Here is a 22,714-nt window from a genome sequence, read left to right as displayed (position 1 = left end):
TATCCTGTTTTTCTTTCCTTCTGTCCAAATGTGCTTCCAGTTAGCCGCAGTCAGCCTAACGCCGCTATGTCCATTCTCCATTGTTTTGCTTAGCTTTTTCACTCATCAATTAAAGCTGCTTCTATTTTGAGCCAGGACCTGTCCTCTTGCCAGCTCATGAGTAATTACACAATGTGCTTGTAATTAACATAAGAATCTCTGATGATGAAGCCTGTGGAGCTAATGTCAGACTGAGTCACCCTGCTAGCACCACACCTGTGCTAATCACATTCTGTTAGCTAATGTGGTGTTGTAGTGGCTACTTCTCATACTGGTAACAAATGAACTAGGAACACTTTACTGTATGGTTCTTAAATACGCCAGGAACTATGCAAGAGCAAATCATGAACAAATATAGTAACTATTTGAATTGAATAAGGAATGATTTACTACTTTATTATAGGGGTGCAAATACTATTAACTGGTAGTGTTAAGTATTAAGAATTTTTGCACACTTGCTTAAGTTTCTATAGTTACCTCATCAGTGACATCAGTGCCAGCAAAAGGCAACACTGGGAATTTTTCTGTCAGATAGTCTAAGAATTCTAGTTTATATAATACAACTTGGCTAGCAGTTAGGATCCTAATATACAAGTTATCACTGTTATCCTTGTACAACAGCCAATGGAAACAGGTTGGTTGGAGTCATTCTGTCAAATTAGAGGTCACAGGAGCTTTTAGGCACCAAGATGACAGGTTTATGATCCAGATGGGAGCAGAAAACTGTACATAATACCAATAATACCAATAATACAAGAAGTATCACACTGCACTGCTCGTACCAAGAGCTGCCAGTTATTCATCAATTGTGCTTGGGTACTGAAGCAAGTACGATCTGAGCACTAACCGTGTAATAGTGTTCAGTGAGCCTAAGACGGTACTTAGAAAACAAATGCCTAAACATCATAATATTAACGTATGACTTCATATTTCAGCTAATCACATCTTCAAACCTCCCAGCGTGGATACTGCCCATTGAAACGCACTTCTCTGCAAAGTGAAAATCATTTTTATTAGTATTATTTTTTCATGCTCATGCCACAAGTGTGTATAACTTCGAGCCTATTAAGCAGAACCTTATCGTTCCTCACTGTGTCAGAAATAGATGATCATCTCACAGGAAAATATGTATAATTTAATGCCATTAAAAAGAGGCACGATGGTGCTAAAAATAACACAGGCTAATTCCGGCAGGTAGATTCAGTGATGAATGGAATTGCCTATTGTTCTTGCAGTGCGTGCTAATACAATTTTCATGAAAATGCGAATTAATTATACCTGTAGTTAATGGAATTTTAGAGCAGTCTGTCATGACAGCCAGGTGGTAACGGGCCAAGCGAGAGAAGGAGAAGCACGGCTTGAAGGATGAACCGATCTTTGCCACATGGTAGCTGCCAGGCCAGGTTTGTGTTTGCTTTACTGAAGCATTTCGGTGCCCTGCCCTTCAATTCTTCTCCACTAACTGCTCTTCTCTGACCCCTGCCAGATGGTATTTGTATCTGAGACACATAAGACAATCTGTAATTATTCTGATCAACTACTTTATACTGAGGTTTTTCTATTTATTTCCTGTCATGTTACTGGGAAGAAATGCAAATATGGAGAATGAAACTAACAGAAAATCACAGTATAATTCACAATATAATTATGCATTCAGATTACATTCGCACAAGCTGCTAGTTTTCCTCGACATCGTTTTCAAACAGCTTTCCAGCGAATGAAATTCCCTCCCACAAGTCCTATTAGCAGAGAAATAACAGTTGGAATCAACTTTTGAAGCACCATGGCCCTTTAAATTCCCCAGATTAAACCGCCATGGCAGACGTGAAAGAACAGCATGACCTGCTAGACCAGAAAGAGTCTGCATAATGCCACGCGCTCACCATGAAGGAGTAACGAGTGCGTGGTGGGGTCGTGACGAAAGTTTAATAAGGGGAAGACAGGGTTAAAGGAGGATTTCAACATACTCATCTTATCCACTACCACCAGAGTAGTCTCATCAAACACGGATACACACACCCCACTCCTCAAACACCCTCAATGTGGTGAAAACACACTCTCCTTGTTAATCTAATTGCACACTAGGCTTAACTGGCAGCCTACAAAGCAAACCCAGGCTAATTCTGTTCCCACTTTTTTGGCTTTTATTTAGCAGTGTAATGACTGCAGTCTCTTGTTATTCTGCATGTGGAAGCAGATGTAGCTTTTAAGCACTCGTTCTGTGCCAGATCTAGTCCTTGCATCTTAGATGATGTACTCAGGATTGGAAAATGAATTTATGATCCAAAATCAGAGCCTATACTGTATCAGCCATGGAAAGCTAGTGTTAATCCAGAGTTAGCCTTGACATACATTACACGTTCGTTGGGAATTCTCCAATGTAAGTCTAAAAATAAGGGACCTTTGATAGCCTTTCCAGATGCATAACTGTATTCATTTGGATATGAAAAGATAACAACTGATCCATGACCAGGCATTTTTATATTGAGAAGATGACACAGTATATACCCTGTGGTGGAATGACATTTCTAGCCAATTAGATTATGAGAAGTTGCCTGTGGTCATGCATGCCCTCTTATTAGATAATTAATGAGAAAAAACAGGATTTTTCCCCACAGAAGAGTCATGGAAATGCTATAAATCATATGTAGGGTCATAAACACATTTGCAGCTTCACTCTTATAGGAGGCATGGCGTGCTTAGTTTTTTTTTTTCTATTTGAGTTGAACTCCAATGTGTTTAATGAGAAGGCTTGATATTATATTATACTCGAATCTTAGATCTTGCTAGCTTGTAAGCCTAATGATTGGCATTTCAGCAGCTTTCCATCTTGCTCAAGTGCCTCAATTCTGAAGAAAGAGAATAGAAAACGATGAAAGACTGAAACGGCACAATTCTCAGTGGACTTCAGGGGTTCAAGTCGCACACAATAGTTACAGCCACTAGCAATTCTTAGTCGTGTCCATAAATCCATTCTGTTTAACAAAACACACTTTCACCGATGATTGATGTTTTTACTCAGTGGCAGTCTGGAATGTTTGACCTGACGTTTCCCAGGCTGTAGACTGTAGAGTGCATGTCCAGATATAGAGACATACAAGTGTGATCATGGTGTTCTCTGTGAAAAAGGTCAGGGTCAGGGAAATGTGCAATACATGACCCTTTCCTTTTAAGGTACTGTTGTAATCTTTTGGAAAGCTTCCAGTGCATTCACGCCAACATCTGGGAGGTTGTGTGTTATAGTTAATTAGGGCTTTTCAGTTGTGCTAATGCTGCTCTTTGCTCTCTGTATAGCCAGGGCAGACAATGTGATGTTGGGAAATCTGATGCAGATTTTGTTCCTGTTCTTCCAACTCCAGCCACTTTTCTCAGAACCCATATATTTTGGTGGAGAAATATTGTAGATAAACAAGGAAAATGATGGATTAACACCAGCTAAACCCGATAAACCATCCTCCAGTTCATGTTCAAAACAAACGTCTCATGTGTTCAGAGTCTTTTGCACTAGTCAAAAGTGATAACGTAAAGCTCCAGAGAGAAACAAAGCATTCCCACTTCCAAAGAAGTGTCTTATTTATAGGTATGTACTAAATCTCAATGGTTAAGCATTAAAAAGTTATCACCATTCATGTTCATTGCTTATCCGTTCCTTTTGTAAGCAAGGAATTTTATGTAGATGGACCTTCACAAATTTGACTTGAATAACCCTGCATAGCCAAATAGAAAATGCCTAGATTGAATCATTTCTGAAAGGAAAATGTGGCTATAGTTCTGTCCTAACTGGAATCTCAAGGCCACACAGACTTCATCCAGGCACACATCTACTCAAATAGACAACTCTCAACCCACTCTGGTGTTTCTATGTGTTTGTTTCCACTCTTATTAAAAATAAATACTTTAAACCAGAGGATTATATTCACTCTAATTTTATGCAGCAGAAGAAATGTGAGACAGCAGCAACAGCGGATCTGGTTCGATTTCTTTAAATGTACATTATATCCTCTGAAATGAGGCATTTAAAAAAGCGAACTAGACGGTTGGTGCACATTTCCATCTGTTTTTCTTCTTAGCTTGGATGTCTTGGACGTTACAGTAGAATGAGTGTTTAATATGAAATGAAAGCCATGTCAAGAAAAACAGCCAGCAATATTCTTCCGAAACCCAGCCAGGATTTTAATGTGCAGTTACCATGGCTGCTATGTAGAGACTATAGCACTTCCACAGCTCCGTGAGCCTGATGTTTGAAACAGGTTTTGAAAAGTACTGGAAGCTTTTGGTGCTAATTTTGAACTCAAAATAGTGACGGTTTTAATGGTTCACATCTCTTGGCTGGCTAATTCAGATTAGTGGTTTTCACACTCAGGACCAGTGTGTTAGACTAGCTAGCTAGCTAATTTTGCTAGTATTGGTCATGAAAATCCTGTCGTAGCATATTTTGACAGGTTCATTCTCAGGCTACAATGTAAATTAAGACTAATACTGAAATATACCTGTAAATGCAAAGTACTTTAGTTTACTAGCCGCTAGCATTTACAGGATGACAGAATGACATGGGGGCTTTAACAGATTGTATTTTCATGTAAATGCATAAATTTAATGATGTTACGGTTGTAGTGATGTTCCCAGGCCACTTTCAGTAGATTCTTTATTAGTTTCTTGAGCATAAAGACAAATGTATTACTGTATGTGCTACTACCAGGCTGACAAACCTTTTACCTGCAGGCTAGTAGGTTCCTAAATAGCCTCTAGTTCAGTTCATCCCCTGTTTCCAGTGTCACTGAGTCACTTTACCTTGCCCATTGACAGTCAGATTGTAAGTCACTGTATACCCTACTAATTAGGGCACAGTGCAGTATTTTGTGTAGTTTTTGTGTTCTGTGACTTATAATGTTATATATGCACAATTAATTAACCTGAACCTTCCACAAGCACTTCCCTGTGTTTGTGTGTACATTATATATATACATTAGACTTCCTGGTCTGAGGTGTTGTCACAACTTCCTGATGATGAAATATGATGGAAGTGATGGCCCTTTGCTGTATCCTTTTCCCATATATTTAGTAAAGAAATATCTCCCTCACACTACTTTTGCTTTTCCAGCCCCCTTTTCTCCATGTACAATTAATTGTACATGTAACTGTAATATCAGTAATGTTATTGGGGTAGAGGAAATCACCATACAATCAAGAAAAAAGTTTAATCCCAGCAATCAGACAGAGCCAAGAGCACAAACTGCAAAATCAATCCCTTTTATATGCGTGGGTAAAAGGGTCATGTACAGTCTAGTCTAGCCCATCTGTGCCGACAGGGAGTGAGACAGGACAGGGAAGACGGGATGTGTTTTTCATGGATATAATGAAAACGTGTGTACTGTAATATCATAAAGCACATATATGTGAGAGTGAGAGTCTGTCTGTGTCACTAGTTTAACAGACGTGCTCCTGCTTGGTCTGTCTTAAATCTGAGAAACTGCAAAGTCTGCAAAACTAGACGTTTGCTAACAAAAACACATATACACTCTCTCTTCCTGTACATTCAGTCTCTGCCAGTAAAACATAGTGCCCCCCCCCCCCCCCCAAACTGGTATCCCTCTATAATGATAACAGTGCTCATGACTCATTTATGAAGCATTCATCTTTTCATAAAGCACACATCTGAAAAGCTCTCCTATTTTATGCATTTTTACTGCTTTAGTCACTTAGCCAGACAAGTCTCATATCTCCCAGTTATCCAATAAGCTCTTGTGTCTTATCACAGGAAATTAAATCGTCACCACCACCACCCTTTATTAAACTCAGCTTCATTAAATCAATCATACCTTCTAGGTACCTGACATGGTTATGAAAGCGTCACATGTTAGACCTGTTTTACAGTAGTCTTCTTCTTTTATACTATCATTCCGTTAACTGTACGGCTCTTTCCTTCTTCACTCAGGTTGATCTGGGTTTCCTGCGCTTCGTCTCAGCCATCGGGATTCAAGGCGCCATCTCTCAGGAGACCAACAAAAAGTACTTTGTGAAGTCCTACAAGGTGGATGTGAGCTCCAACGGGGAAGACTGGATCACACTGAAGGAAGGCTCCAAACAGAAGGTACAAGCTCTTTATTAACACTGGCAATCACCCTGAAATTGTGTTATAGCTCATCTTATACCACAGTGCTTTTGAATTCTCCAGTCTGCTTGGTCAGAAGGTGTTGGTTAATTTTTAAATAACAGCAGCCCTGACTGCAGTTCCAGCAAAGTTTATCTTAACCCTCCAGTGTCAGTGCTTTGTCACAGTCAGCGGGAAAGCAGTCGCTCCAGGATTTCACGATTCTGCCATCGCAGAAACGAACGCAAAATCAAGCAAACTTCGCAATATTCTGAGGATCTTGCAATCTCTCAAAATTACTCTAGATTTTCCACACATTTGGGGCCAAGACGTGTCATGTGACGTCATCACAACACGCATTCGATCAAAGTCCTCTTCGATTCGCATGAATCGAACATGAGTACAGCCTGTAAAAGGTCTCATTTACAAACAAGCATCACTGTGAAAGACCGTGCAATACAATTCTGTGCTGTTGCATTGTTCACGAAAAAACTGCAAATTGCATTTTCCATATTAAACCATGATGAACTTTCCTTTACTTTCACACTATCCGTTGTTACCCAGATGAGGACGGATTCCCTTCTGAGTCTGGTTCTCAAAGTTTCTTCCTCATATCGTCTTAGGGAGTTTTCCTTCACCACCGTCGCCACCAGCTGGCTCAATAGGGATCAATTCACACTTCTAAAATCTGTATCCTGTGTTTATATGTTTCTATAAAGCTGCATTGAGACAATGTCCATTGTAAAAAAGTGCTACACAAATAAAATTGAATTGAATTGAATTGCATTGCAAATTGCATACATGAAAAACCCTGCAAATCCTCTACAGATTACCTTAAGGCTTTAGGACAATGGGTGTTGTTGTTTCTCTGTAACATGACAAACTGTGTGTTTTCCCTTATTAACTTCAAAAGCTAGAAAAAGACAGGCTGGTGAAGGCATCACTCTTTATAGCTGCTATAACATAAGTGATAACAGGAGCTAACTTGTTTCACAGTCTTTCCATAACATTATACATAGCTACAAACAGATAAAAGGCACAGTGAGTTGTTCTTTAATGAGTAAAAAATTGTACTTATTGGCAAATTGCTGTGGTATAACAGGAATAAAGCACTTGCTGTTATGAGCATTCTGTCGGAATCGTCAGCTTCAAGGTGGTAACAGTATGCTACGTACTCGTCACGTACTTCTTATTTAAAGGCAGCCTGAAATCAAAACTGATCTTTTTATTTTACCTTGATAGTTCATGTTGCAGGTTGTATTGTGTGTGATTCATCAATATAAATCAATGAACCCTTTTTCACAGTACACTTGCGTTCCCTTCTGCCGGTGAAATGGAAATGGACTTACCTGTCATTTTTCAATCAGTACAAACAAATGAATTGTTTTATTGCCGCAAGTCTGTTATAAGATTAATCAGGACACTGTTGGGTTTCTGTGCGTTGAGTATCATGTCTCAAGTGTGTTTAGCTGCTGGTGAGCAGGGCGATGAGAAAGGGGCGGAGTGTGAGCCCCCTGCTGGGCAAACAATTCACAGCTGTCCACAATAACACTGGTACAGAGATAAAATGGACAGCACAGTTCAAGCATTTTTGATAGTAAAACACACAGTTAAACTGCCACAATAAAATGATGATTTAAACTTAAAGCCCTGAATGTCTACTTTCATATGAGCCATTACTGTTGAGTATGACATCACATATAAATTCGATGTTGAACACGGGCACCGCCAAAACAGGCAGAAATTTTGTTGTTTTGGTCTCTGGTAAAAAGCGTTAAGAAACAACATATAAATTCTTGTTCGTCGGTCAAAATACAATGAACTTTGCTCACATTTATGTCTTTGGATATTTGACTGCATCATCATGCACATGTGGTGGAGAAAAAAAAATCTATTTCTAACATTTTACCCAATTCAGTCGTTCCATATCCAGCTCAGAAATACGTCACGCTACAGAAGAAGAATGCCTTTAAAGTTCTACTTTACATTTTTAACCCGGAGACTTCAGATCTCAAGCTCTCAGCACTCCAGTGAGACGACTGCTATATAAAATGTGCATCTGAAACTATGACTCTAAATCATGCTGATGATTTTTGCACATCTATCGTGCAGCCTGGTATAGATATTAATTCAGAACAGACTTCACTGTATCATTTTATGCCTATTTGTCAGTGTCAGTGCCAACAGACTACTCGTGTGTATCCAAGTATCCATGACGTATCCGTCTCCAAAAAGACCACCATGCTCACTCGCGTCTCTCAGACGCCATTATTCCCCGAGCCTGGAATGCTAACGCTTTCTGAGATTGAATGAATTTACAAGCGCAGTAAAAAACAACAAAAAAAAAAAAAAACATGAAAAACAACTCCAAAACAACCACAGAAGCCAGACAGGCTGAGGGAGGGTTTTATTTTTGTTCTTTTTGTGAGTGTTGAATGATGTCAACATTTGTGGTGGGGATTTCATCACTTAAGAATGAAACCAAACAACAAAGAGATTAATAAACAGAAGCTTTTGGATGGAAAAAGGACTGAGGGAAAGAGTTGTGTGTTTGAGCAGCTGGTCCTCCTTCTGTATTAGGACTCCCTGGTCAAATAGTTATCAGGTGTAGATGTGCATCTTTCTGCCTTCTTTTGTCTTATATTAAATCAGAAAGTGTTTAAATAGACTAAAGTTGTGTGTGTTCTAATGTGTGATGTGTATTGTTGTGTGTAATCCCTAAGGCCCAGTTTCTTCCTTGACCCCCCGTTAAAATCACAATTCCCTTTATATAAAGCCTTCACTGTAGAGTTCAGAGCATTCTCTCTCTCTCTCTCTCTCTCTCTCTCTCTCTCTCTCTCTCTCTCTCTCTCTCTCTGTTTGGATGCTCTAAAGTGCTTTAGTGAGAAAGGGGCCCATTTGCAGACCGCTGAGGTTGCAGTTTGCCTTTGTGGTTGCTGCATTCTCTCCAAAAAAGGCTTTTAATAGCTTGTGCAATTGGATGGAGCTTCGGTGTGACATTTAAAGCGAGCCCCTTGTGTTCTTCTCTGCCTCATACACATATGACAAGCTGCACCCAGAGACCTGAGATAGCAGTGAGAATAAAGAATAGTGGCGTAGACTACAGGTAGAATGCACATGCTGTGGTCTCACTGCTTCAGACATCCATAAGTACTGTACATCTAAGCGCATTAGTATATACAAATAGACAGATCAAAGTGCTCTGCGTGTGTAGGGCTGGATCACGCAGCCACATCTCATCATATTTATCTCAATCAAATAACAACATGCTGAAAGGTCAAAGGCATTCAAGTCGATATGGCAAGGTTGGAGAAATACGCTCAGGGAGTTCATCAGAATAAGGCATGAACTCGGAGACATTTCCGTGCTCTTGAGTATATTCAGTGACATGCAGACTGAGAAGTGTGTATTGTTTTGAGAGAGGAAAAACAAGGCTTTTCCCTCCAAACCCTTTTCCTTTCGTCTGGCATGTAGGATTTCCCTCCCGTGTTGAACACACTTTAGCTGTCAGTTCAAACTAGATCTGGGAGATGTAACGATATCTGACAAAGCCACTAAATGAGCTGTACTTAGCACAGTGACCACATGGACAGAACCATAATTGGACAGAGCTTGAACTTTAACTGTGGACTTTGAACCACTGACGAGTAGAACAAAGCCTCCCTGTGTATTTCTTCACAGACGGCGATGTTGGGAGCTGAATTCATAACCAACACTAAATTATGGAGCTGTGTAAAATTTAATATTGTTAAAACTTTTATTGTAGCTGCTAATATATTTTGCATGCAAACAGTCCCTCTGTTTCTTTCTTTGCCTACCAGCAGCCTATCGGAGCAAGACGCTGGCTAGAAATGACTCATACAAACAGAGAATGCAGCAGGAACAGGATGTACAGTTCAATAAATGAACAGAAAGTGGTTAGCTTTAATGCTGACTGAACCTCTTGTTCCTGTTTAATCCATCAGTACACTTGTATTTAATGTGTTTAATTTCATTTGAAGTGCTCACTTGGAAAAAAAGCATAAATATAAACACCCTTCCCTACTAATATAGAAAGTCATTTGAATGTTCTGTAAGTATTCAACAGGTTCTGAGAAGGGTTGGCTTCAATGTTCTAAAAATAATTTGCCTGAAGTGATCTAGAAGATGGTTTGCTCATACAAGACTCCATGTGTGTTGTTAGAGGAAAATAATCAGCAACCCATCACCAAGTTCAGCAAATCCTGAAGTGGTTTATCCTTCTTATACCACAGTAATTTACCAGTGATAACTTAATACACTTTGTATTTGTATACATTTATAGTCATGTTTAATATTATGGAACTTGTGGTGAAACACCACTGGAACCTCCTTCCATACATTTGAAATAAATGTCTCCTTATAGCTTATTTGTTAAACTTTGTATATTTGTTCGTTATTAGTCTTATTAGATTATGTGGAGCGTCCACCATACAAGTCATACAAGTCGTTACTACAGAATGTAACAATCACGTATTACAACAAGCGCCTTAGTATAGATTTGTGATTTGCCTTGCAGCTGGAACTACTGTCTTAGCTGTTCTTATAGAAAATTAAATCAACTCCAGAAATGAACATGTTAGTGTAAACTCAAAATGTTGAAGGAAAATGGTGTGTTTTTCTTCCAGATATTTGTTCTGGGAACTTTTATTTAAAAAATGTTATGTAAACGTTAAAATGGAAACAGCTTCACATTCGGAGCCAGATATTGAATATTCTTGGATCCAAAATGTTCTGCCAGTCTGCTTTTATTAACTGGTTTGGATAAAGCAGGTTTGTTAACAAGTTGATGTTGTTGTTTTTCTAACTGTCATTATATAATAAACACATTGAGATTGAGGTATTTCGCACAAATGTTAATTGTAATTATTATCATATTTACTGCATCATCTCCCAGTATAATGTGCTGAATATAATCCAGTCCAGTTGCTATGTTTATATGATAGAAAGCTACACAATCTCCAGGCTTCTGCGGTCTGTCCTTGATGAATTGTCTCCAGAAAGCGTGTTAATAATGAATGTGGGATTTGTTGCTTCTCTGGCAGGTTTTCCTGGGCAACACCAACCCCACAGATGTCGTGAAGACCTTGCTGCCCAAACCCACGCTGACACGCTACGTCCGGATACGACCCTACTCGTGGGAGACGGGCATTGCTCTGCGCTTCGAAGTATATGGCTGTAAGATCTCAGGTAGGTTTCCGGACTGTTAAACAGTGCCCAAACTTCAGAGCCTATCGATTTACCTCAGTTTACGCAGCTGCGATTTGTCAAACATATCGTTTACATGTAAGAATTTAAATATGATTAGCGTACAAGACAGAAGCCGTGCTTAGTGCATGTTCTTCTCTAAAGGTCTGTAAATCTCTCATCTACATTGTTTACATTTTTTGCACACTCCTGGCATGTGTGAGGAGAAATGTTTATTCGTCGTGCTGAAAGATTTGTGCAAGAGTGTGCTGTTTTTCTTTTATTAACCATAGGATGTGGGGGTTGCTTCTGCATTATAGATGAGCCCTCATGTGCTAAAGAGGCTTACGGATTCGAAACTCTTATGTTTGGATGTTCTTCATTTAAAATGAATGGCATCCACTGTAGGCATGGTTACTTCTCCTCTGAGAGAGTACAACATTCTCACTTCTGCTCTCTCCCCTCTGAACCCACTAACCCTCCCCAGAGCTTCAGCCTTTCCACCAGACACACTCACACACGCATGTTACATTCTTATTATAAATGCATGGCTCCTCAGTCACCAGTCGCACAGTCCCAGCTGGCTCGGCTCTCATTTGCATGCTCATCTGCATGTTTTGGCATGGCTCCACCCTCAGCAGCGTTTTGATTATGAAGCCTTTCATGTCATGAGCGAATCCCTGCTGAGAGGACGTGTGTATACTATCAATCTAATATACATCCTACATTCAGTGCCTCTATTTTTATCCTCTGTATACTCTTGGGTAAATTTAGTGTTGGTTGCATGTGCGTGCATGTGTGTGCGTGTGTGTGTGCGTGTGTGTGTGTGTGTGTGTGTGTGTGTGTGTGTGTGTGTGTGTGTGTGCTCGGTTTGATGAAATGCCAGAGTCCAGCTGTGGCCGCCATGTTTAGGGTGGATAAGCGCACCACATTTTAAACACATCACAAGAGCTCAGGCTTCCTTGTGACATCATCAGTGTGCTGCGGGTTCCCTCTGATGATGCGGCCACCTTGGAAAGTTGGGCGTTCACAAACCTTAAAAAAAATGGAAAAATCATGTAAAGCATAGAATATAGTGTATATGAATTGATACTATACTATACTTTGTTTTCAGTTGAATTTTATACATTTTATTCACATATAATGTCTATCTATCTATCTATCTATCTATCTATATATATATATATATATATATATATATATATATATATATATATATATATATATATAATAAGCTCTACATTATGGTTCATTCATATGTAATAAATACTTGTAGGTATATGGGTATATGAAATGTATTTAAAATCATTTAAATGTTTCCATTGACGAGTCAATAAAAGTATATATTTATTTACTTTCCTTTTAAAATGCTGATATTATACGATATGACAGTGTAAACCTTTGACCTTTCAGTTCAACTCTGGGGAAATTGTTTCTAGTTTCAATACACTTCACACAATAATCCAACCATACCGAGTTGATGGCCCTGCATGTGAAAGCGTCTAACCCAAGCATGGTTATCACAGTATATAACACTGGAGTGGTGTGTGTTAAAGTGCAGGAGCAGACTGTGGTGTGTTGATGAGCATGCTCAGTAGATGTCATGTGTTACAGTCGTTCCACATCCACACAGCCCTTAATAAACTTCCTCGGATTGTTTGTAAATAAGGACATCTGTGCGTGCCGCCACCCTGCTCTACACACCCAACCCGATCGCTGCAGCTAGACCGGCAACTCACGCAATGACATACACACACACACACACGTGTACCCGCAGTTCATCAACATCCCAAAAAGCACTTCCAAAAGAAACTCCATAAATGTGTCTACAAGACCAAATAAGTCGATTGGTTCAAAGGGACTCATTCGGCACCACGAGTCAGGGTGTCTGTAGGTCCTTAAAACGTTGTAATTTTTCCGAAGTAATCCGAATTGTCCAAATGACAAACTTTTATAAGTCTAAATAGTGTCTTTAAAACACATTGACATTTCTAATGTGGTGTACAAACATTCTTAATCACACTGGATAATAAAATGGAAAACAAACATTTCTGCAGCCGTAGATTTCTATTTAAAAGACAGTGTCCCCTATTAACCCGTATATGTGTTATTTTAAAGTGTTTTTTTTATTTTTATTTCTATTTGGTGTTTATTAAATGTCTATAAAAGCAGCTTTGACAGATTGCAATTTCTGATCCCAGGATTATATTAACACGCTCGCTCTAATACAGGGTCTAAATCTAGCTTCATAGGGTTACTGTATATATTTTTTTATTTTTTTACAGACCAAGCTGTATCTGAGTAAGAACAAATGAGTCCGAATAATTCTCCTCTTGGTGGACATATTGAGCAAGTTCTGTAAATAAATGCTTTAGTTTTACCGTCATTTTTCTTTCTTTCTTTTTCTCCTATGATGCTGGACTTATGGGACACCCTGTACATTATCGTTTCTATAGTAACGACTTACAACGTTACAGTGAAACTAAACAATGTGTGGTTATGAAAGCCCGGGATAAATATTCAACTTGATTCTGAGAGTAAATTCCAACTTAATTGTAATTCTAGTTTCTTTGACCAATAATACTGTAACCCACTATCATTTTACAATTTTTTTTGCTCTCTGAAGCTCACACTGGAGCACATCTGAACATGGCAGGGATGCGTGTTTATCCGTTCCAGAGCTGCACAGGCAGCATTGGTATTTCACACTGCATTAAGTCCATCTGTGACACATCTCAAAGTGTTTCTGATGCTTTCCCGATTCACAGGAACTGAACTGATTTTAGATTATAATGTTGTGACAGGTCATGAATTTAAAAAGCCTTTTTTTTTTTTTCTTAAAGAGTGGCTTATGTGTTTATCCATGCATATAGAGTCTATGTGACTGGAAATTTCCCTTTAAATACAAACAAATACATCAATACTCACTCAAGGCTCCATACATTCTGCAAAGATTGTAAACTTAAGACTCTCCTGTGGATGATACCACATGGATATCCTAAAGATTTGCACTTCCCAAAAGACTCATAGTGGATCATTTCACTCCCACCCCTTTTCCCAAACATCGCACTTGCTTTCCCTCACTACAACATCTGTATACTGAATGTTTGATAATCAGATGTTTGATTAGTCAGGTTTCTCTCTCATGTTGTCTCAGGGTTGTTTTACCTTGCCACTGAAACATGCTCATTAGGGATCTAAATCTGCATCCAGATGTCCAATTTGTGACAATGTCTATTATGATCAAATTGAACTGAACTGAAACATGGAGACAGATACACCACACGAAGGTGCTATAGTGTTGAAGACAGAAGAAGAAAAAATAAAAGAACAAGCCAAATGGGAGCGCAGAATATCAAAGACAAAAGAAAGGGGTTGGAGGAGGGGGAGAGAAACTTGGTGCATGAAAACTAGAAACTCAGATGTGAAAGGTAGAAGCGCCAGAGGAGAGGAGAGTTTTAATTAGATACCTGGAGACAAACACCGCAGGCGGATAAGTTAATATGCAAGGGGTCAGAACAGAGAGAGGGGAGAGAGGATGGAGGAGGTTTACTGCTTATCTGTGCATGCTGTTTCTTCATTTTCTCTAGGGTGCTGTCTCTTTGCTCTCTTTCTCATGTTTCCATCTCTGGAGATGCCCTTCTGTGCTCCATCCAGAGCTCCATCCAAGATTTTTTGTTTCTCCAAAGCTCACTGAGACAGCTGTAGACAGCCAATAATACATTCTCTCTCCATGGTTCATCTCGCTCCTTCATCGTATTTCATCAGCTGCGAACATTGTTGTGCCCAAGTTCCTCATTGTGTGCCTCCACCTGTGTTTTACTTCCCTCCTTCTTCTTTATCTCCAAACAGAATACCCATGTTCAGGCATGCTGGGAATGGTCTCAGGCCTGATCACCGATGACCAGATCACCGCTTCCTCACACACGGACCGCAGCTGGGTGCCGGAGAACGCTCGGCTACTGACCAGCCGCTCAGGATGGACTCTACTGCCCCAACCTCAGTCATACATGGACGAATGGCTCCAGGTGGACCTGGGTCAGGAGAAACTCGTGCGCGGTCTGATCATCCAGGGAGGGAAGCACCGCGAGAACAAGGTCTTTATGAAGAAGTTCCGTCTGGGCTACAGCAATAACGGCTCTGACTGGAAGATGGTGATGGAGGCCAACAGTAACAAGCCCAAGGTGAGAAGAATAGCTGCTGAGGTTTAGTGATATATATAAAAGAAAAGTATATCTTGATTTTTATTAGTGTATTCTGATGATGACAAAACTCCCAAACTCATAATTATCAAATATGATCTTGATTATTGTGATGTATTACCAACATTGTAAGTATGGCTAGGTGTTAGTGCTGGTATAACACTTACTACTTCCTCTGTTACAAGAAGAGTCATGCCAAGATCTATTTTTTGTATCAGTTTTCTACTTAATGTTTTTTGTTTTGTTTTTTAAATAAATTTCTTTCTTTTTTTAAGAAGTGGCATTGCCTAACAACCCTAAATATCATGGTACAGTGAAGTGAAGTACCCTTGGTACCCTTCATGTAAATGTACCATTGAAGTACCTTTGGTACCCTTCACGAATTATTCGTGCTTGTGTTGATAGTATAAAATGAAACACATGAGTACACATGTAAAGTTTTATTTAAACACAGTTCTTTTCTAAACAGAAAAGGCTTCTCAATGAGTGCATTTTTTTTTTCTTGCTAAATTATTGGCACCCCCACAATTTATATTTTTTAAATCCCTCCCTAGAGGAAATATACAGTACCAGATCTTACAAGGTTGAAAGGTTGGAGATACAATTTTGGACCAGTTCCCCATTTTTCCATGCAGTAGATTTTAATCTCCTTTATGTTTTAAATTATTCATGTGGCGTGGCCTTTTCATATCAGACCGCTGATATGATAGGATTCAGATCTCAGTTACTATAAATACAACAACAACAAAAAAAATACATTACGGTATGCTGACTTAAATTACCTTCAAATTTTTTGCTCCTTTCCACTCACTCTAGATTCCTGCATAAAATGCTTTGCAGTTCTGGTAAGTAGGATGGATGGGCGGGGGGGTTGGGGGGGATGAGGAGGGAGGATTTGCAGCAGCTGACTGTAAATGTGTTAATGCCTCATTGGTATGCATTGTGCATGCTGTTCAGCCACGCTGCCCTCAGAAAGAGCGAAGAGAAGAAACACCTCATGCCCGTCAGAATACACCAGCAGAGATCTAGCATAAAGGCCTCTGTAGCTGATTTAAAAGTCCTAGTTATACAGTACCTCCTTTCTATTCTCTCTCATCTTCTACTCTGTCCTTCTATCCGAGCTTGAAGGAGACGGGAAAAGTTAACAGTGAAGCCCATTAATTCTCTTTCATGGCGTTACTGTTGTAGACCTTTCTCATTACCGGAGCGTGCGTCTCTCCTTCTCTTTAATTCTCTCCCTCTGTTTCTCATTCTCTTGCGGTATTGCGCTGTGGAGAAAGAGTCTGCTGAAATTGAAGTGAAAGGCAATAGGAGATTTCCCCGAGCGAGACACCCTGCTGCTCTGGTAGCTAGCAGGCTTTACCGCTAATGTTCACTTCAGATGTCAATCACTGACTGGTTTAAGGCTTTTGGTTGTTTTATTCTCAGTTCTGTGCCACTGCTTCCTCTTTTCACCGTGATAAAGAAAGCGCTGAAATGTACAGTATGGCTGAATTCACATGTACTGTATACTCGATATCATAATGACTCTCTGCCTCTCGTGCTCTTTCGCTCTGTCCTTGTGCAGCTTTTCGAGGGGAATATGAACTACGATACACCGGTATTAAGGACAGTGGAGCCCATCTTGACACGCTATATTCGAGTTTATCCAGACAGAGCTACACCAACAGGCATGGGGTTGAGACTAGAGCTGCTGGGCTGTGAGTTTAAAGGTAGGTCTACATACAGTATACTCTCTCGATCTCTATCTCTCTCTCTTTTATCTGTCTATGTCACTCTCTCATCCGTGCTAATGTCCTACTTTCTATGGGAAAAGCAAACAAATCAGTGGCAAACTAAAGGGATTTCAAATGAAATAAAAACAGCTGAAATTCCCACTGTGTGGTCCCTCGCCATGGAGGAATAAATACAGATGCTGCTTGGCTGAACTTGAGCGGATCCACTCGAGAGGGTAGAAAGCGAAGCCCCGGGGTTCGGATTTTTTCAGGATTAGTGCAGTTGTCCCACACATGCACCATCAAAGGATTTCTTTTGCCTAAATAAGCGTCAGCGTATGGCCCTCTCTAATGACAGGGACCCTCTAAAGAGCAGAGCGGATATACAATCCATCCTCCGCAAATCCCGTCCTTATGTTCTAACGGAAAACTCCACCCTGAAAGACATTAAACATGTTTTTGTTATATATGTGACATTCAATTCAATTCAATTTTATTTGTATAGCGCGTTTTACAATAGACATTGTCTCAAAGAAGCTTTACAGAAATATCAACACGGTATACAGATATTAAAGGTGCGAATTTATCCCAACTGAGCAAGCCACTGAGTGGCGACGGTGGCAAGGAAAAACTCCCTAAGATGTTTTAAGAGGAAGAAACCTTGAGAGGAACCAGACTCAGAAGGGAACCCATCCTCATCTGGGTAACAACAGATATTGTGAAAAAGTTCATTATTGACTTATATGAAGTCTGTATGGCCTTAGAAGCAGCCGTAGTCCCAGCAGTCTGGAATTGGTGTAGATTAGAGCTCCATCCAGAGGCAGGACATCCGAAACGGATCAGGCAGGTCCGGAGATCAGAAAGGATCAGGATCTCTAGTAAGGATCAGGATCTCTAGTAAAGTAGACATGTTTAGTGGCTGTATTTATGTTATTACCACGAGAAGTTAGCAGGAGTGTGTCGCACTGATGTCACGGGGGACATTGCTCACAGGTAAAATAGTGTTACATAATGGACGACAGTCAAGATTCAACAAAAGATCAAGAACGTCACCATTTTCCAGTGATGTTCGATGTCATGTTATTGAAAATTCAGCTGTAGAAGTAGGAGAGACAGCAAATGGTGTTCCCAGAATGCAGTGCAGCTGTACAATGCAGTTATGCTGGGTTATGGCAGATACCCTGCTTGGTTAGTTAGCAAGCTACAAGATGACAAGCGTGATGGTATTAGCATGAATGCTGAAGCTTTGGATGCTGATATGTTTGGGCAAAGTGTAATGATGAGGAAGTGAGGGAGCTGGACAGACCGAAGTATTAAAGCGCTGCTGCATCGCTCTCTTTTGGTAGCGTTGATGCAAAGGCTAATTCCTTCTGCACCACTATCAGCCGGTAGTCGCAGTAATGTAGGAAACCATTAGCTAAAATGAAAATAGACTAACATGACAGTCAACTGAGAATAGCATTACAAAATAATCAATCTTGGACACCACTCAAGATCACATGATAACTATAAATAAAAAAAAGAATTCATTTGCAAGTCATTAAGGGTGGATACAGGTCTGTCCTTTATTCGTCCTTCGCTTTTCTCTCCTTTCTTTCCGGCACGCTACACCCCTTGCTCTCTCTTTCACCCTCACTCTTTGAGCTCATTTAGGTTTGTTAAGAGAACATTCTCTGTTGAGACAGCATTAAGTGGATTTACATATTGGCTTTCTTGGAATCACTGAAGCTGGCTTATGTAAGCTACGGTGTCCCACTGTGGGCTTTAGCTGGATGATAGATTGTTTTCACTGGCAAAGCCAATAACACACACTCACGCACCACACACATACAGACAATTCACAACAGTTTATATATACTCCTCCATTCTCTCTTTGCGAGAGTATAGTATATCATGAAATACACCATCCACACCTGTACGAATAACAGCAGGGTGCTAGAATGTAATCAGAACAGATTTATGTGTTTGAATATTATTCAGATCTCTGTGATTGTATACAAATATGTAGGAATGGAACATATAATGTTCCTTGCATCACTTTTAGTCAACTCATAAATCTATAGAAATAAAAGGTCCCACAACTGCTTATTGCCTGGTTGCTGTATTTAAAAGGCATTTATTTTTAGCACTTTTAGTTTCATGTAATTAACTTAATGGGGTCTCTTGTTTAGAATGCCATTAACTCTTTTTACCAGAGGTTAAGAAGTTCCGCTTGTTTTGGTGGTGCTCGCGTTCAGGATTGAATTTATTTGTGATGTCACATTTCACATTAGTGTTTAATGGCTCATATGAAAGTAAACACTCAGGGTTTTTAGAATTGGCATAATTATTTCTAAGTATTAGTATTAGGATTATTTCCCATTGTCCTGCTTACCAGTACCTAAACACAGAGTCACGATACTCTGCATACAGTAACCCAACAGTGTCCTTACTAATCTTATAAGACTTGCGACGATGAAATAATTCCTTTTCATTTATAATGATCCTTTTCATTTAAAATGATCCTTTTCATTTAAAATGTTTGATAAGTTGATTTCCAGTGTACTGCCAGTGTACTGTGAGAAAGGTATAAGTTACACCCTATGTAGTTAACATACAATATATAGCAAATAGGAAGTCTTTTACATAGAGAAATGTAAAAATCTAACTACATACTGTGGTTAAATAAATGGAAGCAAATCTGAAGGAATTTAGAGAAAGAAACCAACCCAAACTTCACAATCAAATCAAACCCAGCATTCAAAGCATTCCACATATAATTTTTTTTTTTTTTTACCATAATTCCAGTGACTCCAGTGACTAATTTATTTAGCAGAAGGCAACTCATTAAAAAAAGAAAATGTTTTCACAGACCTTCATATATTCATAGTGTCTGATTAGTCTTTCATAGCGTCTGATTAGTGAATGTCTGTTACAAAAAACAAACCCACAACATTTCAGGGTGATTAGACAGACAAGTATGCATTTATTCCCCACTTCAAGTTGTCTCGTCTGTTCGTCTGTTGAGTCCTTCACAAATTCTAGTTGAACACCCCTGACGTATGGATTATATTGCACGAAATATCCGCTCTGTTTGTTGCAGTATAACGTTATTGGCTACTTCAAATCATTCGAATCAATATGAACAGATAAACTTTTAAACTTGTGTTTATGGACAAATCCAGCAGCAGGATATTTTGACCCAGCAAACTTTCAGTAATCACCCCTAATCACGTCTCCTCTCTACTCTCTCTCTCTCTCTCTCTCTCTCTCTCTCTCTCTCTCTCTCTGTCTCTGTCTCTCTCTCGCTCTAACGTGCTGAAAGCCTGGCAGACTCAGGAGCCTCTCATTATAAGTTGTGAGTAAACAGAGGGAATCCAGCTGTGAGCATAAGCAGGCAGAGCCACAAGGAGCAGGACACACATCTGACTAATGAGAGACCCGAGTCTGCCTCACACTCACACACAGACCAAGCCCTGGGTGGAGCTGCTCAGGCTGCCAGGACCCACAGGAGCAGAGCCAAACCTCAGCACCCAGACACACGCCACACACTGGCACATATTACATACATACACACAAGGCTCAGGAGAAGTAACTAGTGCATGATTTGTGTGTTTCATCATGTCATGCTTTTTCTTCATTTAATAATGCCTTTCTCTCTCTTTTCTCTAGCACCCACAGTGCCGCCCACCCTGCCCGTCCCCCCAACCACACCATCCGACGAGTGTGATGATGAGCAAGCCAACTGTCACAGTGGAACAGGTGATGACTACGAACAGACAGGTGCTAACAGCAGAGCCTGCGCCCTTCCTTACTACACCTTGCATGCTAACTACACACCCTAAACTAGCTTTTTTTTTTTTTTTTTTAAATAAAAAAAAAATAAAACTAGCCTTTCCTTACTTACATTCTGGCTAAGCATGTTGCCCTTTTCACATTTTCCACATACCCCATGCACGCAGGCTTACTTGAGCACATTCATGGTTCATTGCTTCTATTATATCCCCTATCACCTGACTCAACTTTATGCTAACTGAACAAACCCTCATTTTAGACACTTAAATGTGATTTCAGCTGCTGTTTATATGCCATCGCTGCCCTGTTTGCTGTGTTATGCGTAGCCTATGATATTAAAGGGAGGCAGATTTTTGTTAAGCAGTATTGCTATCATTAATCTAAAAATCCCTTCTAAAATTAAAGGTGCAGTTTGTAATTTTGTAGGTTGTCATTTTTCATTCACTTCTAGACTAATGAGAGGCTCATTAACATGCCTCACATGTTAATCCAAACATCATTTGTAAAATTAAAGGTGCAGTTTGTACATTTTTCATTATTTTCTAGACCAATGACAAACATGTCATTTCAATACTACCTTGGAAACATGTTAAATGAATCACTGATATATGCGTTGGAATAGGTAGAAACTGATTCGTTTCGTCACTGCAGGCTTCTGTGTAAATTTTTCCAGCCCGTAAATTAGACCCACCCCCAGTTAAAGCTGCAGTACTGAACTTATGCCTCTCTATCGCCATCTCAGTTTGAAACATAAAACTGCAAGTTACTTGTGGAGTTATTACTTTTAACGTGAGTTGTGCTTCGGCACTGCTCATCTGTACTGATGAATCTAATGGTTTGAGGTATTCGTATGGGTTGTATATTAGCTCCAAAACTTGGCAACAGAGGTGACGGTTTTCTTGGAGTAGAGGTGAATTGCTCTCATTCCCTCTCTCTCGCTCTCTCTCTTCTAGTTAGCAGAAAATAAGTGCAATTTACCACACTGACCATAGCAACAAAAACAACAACAACAACAACATAGGAAACTTGATACTTAGCTGGATCAAATGAACAAGTGCGTTAATGTTAGCTAGCTAACTATTGAGCCACTGGAATGTCTTAACTGTTCAGCAGAATAAAAGCCATCTCTGCGTCAAGTCTTCAATCCCTTCAGATCTCTGAGTTTTCGCCACCTCTCAAACGACATGACGATATTTATTCTCATTTAACACGGGCTCTGTCGATTGTGATCGCCCTTTTTGACTGTAGGCTCGTTCGAGGCCTCTTGGTTATGACAACAGCTGATTCCCCAGATCTCAATGATGATTGTGTTTAGGACTATCCAAATTAAAAGCAGTCATCTAGATGGCAAGTTTAAATTCTAAGCAACTCTTGTAAGGATAAGCATCAAACACTCCACCATCCTCAACCCCCACACACGCGATATAGTGGCTGTGTTTCCTTCTTTCCGTTTACGGGCGTGACGTAACCGCGTAAAGGCACAGTGACGTCAATGGCCACACAAATGACGTCAAACTGAAGTTTCCCGTGAAATCCGACCAGACAGCTCGAATTATAAATCATTACTATAAGCTTACTATAAGGTAAGGAGACACTTATAAACACTGATTTTTTTGGTACATATTTGCTCAATAATTTATTTTTTGTAAATTTTTACCCCCAAAAAAGTTCGATACTTCAGCTTTAAG

At 39.7% G+C, this 22,714-nt stretch overlaps 1 protein-coding gene across 4 annotated transcripts in view; it reads left to right on the top strand.

Moving 5' to 3' along the window:
- Nucleotides 1-22,714, top strand: part of nrp1a (neuropilin 1a) — a 73,430-nt gene that overhangs the window by 44,414 nt on the left and 6,302 nt on the right. For 2 of the 4 annotated variants that reach the window (XM_053683773.1, XM_017479731.3), the window contains exons 7-11: nt 5,975-6,130; nt 11,194-11,338; nt 15,188-15,519; nt 17,105-17,249; nt 20,904-21,014. In XM_053683773.1, coding sequence (XP_053539748.1) covers nt 5,975-6,130; nt 11,194-11,338; nt 15,188-15,519; nt 17,105-17,249; nt 20,904-21,014 — 889 coding nt within the window. Of the gene's footprint in view, nt 1-5,974; nt 6,131-11,193; nt 11,339-15,187; nt 15,520-17,104; nt 17,250-20,556; nt 20,871-20,903; nt 21,015-22,714 lie in introns of those variants that run through there. The other 2 variants (XM_053683781.1, XM_053683787.1) reach the window with 2 other exon arrangements.

The sequence above is a fragment of the Ictalurus punctatus genome, chromosome 1 (genome assembly GCF_001660625.3).
Source record: "Ictalurus punctatus breed USDA103 chromosome 1, Coco_2.0, whole genome shotgun sequence".
In the NCBI taxonomy this organism is placed as follows: Eukaryota; Metazoa; Chordata; class Actinopteri; order Siluriformes; family Ictaluridae; genus Ictalurus; species Ictalurus punctatus.
This window is presented reverse-complemented; position numbering and strand designations above follow the sequence as displayed.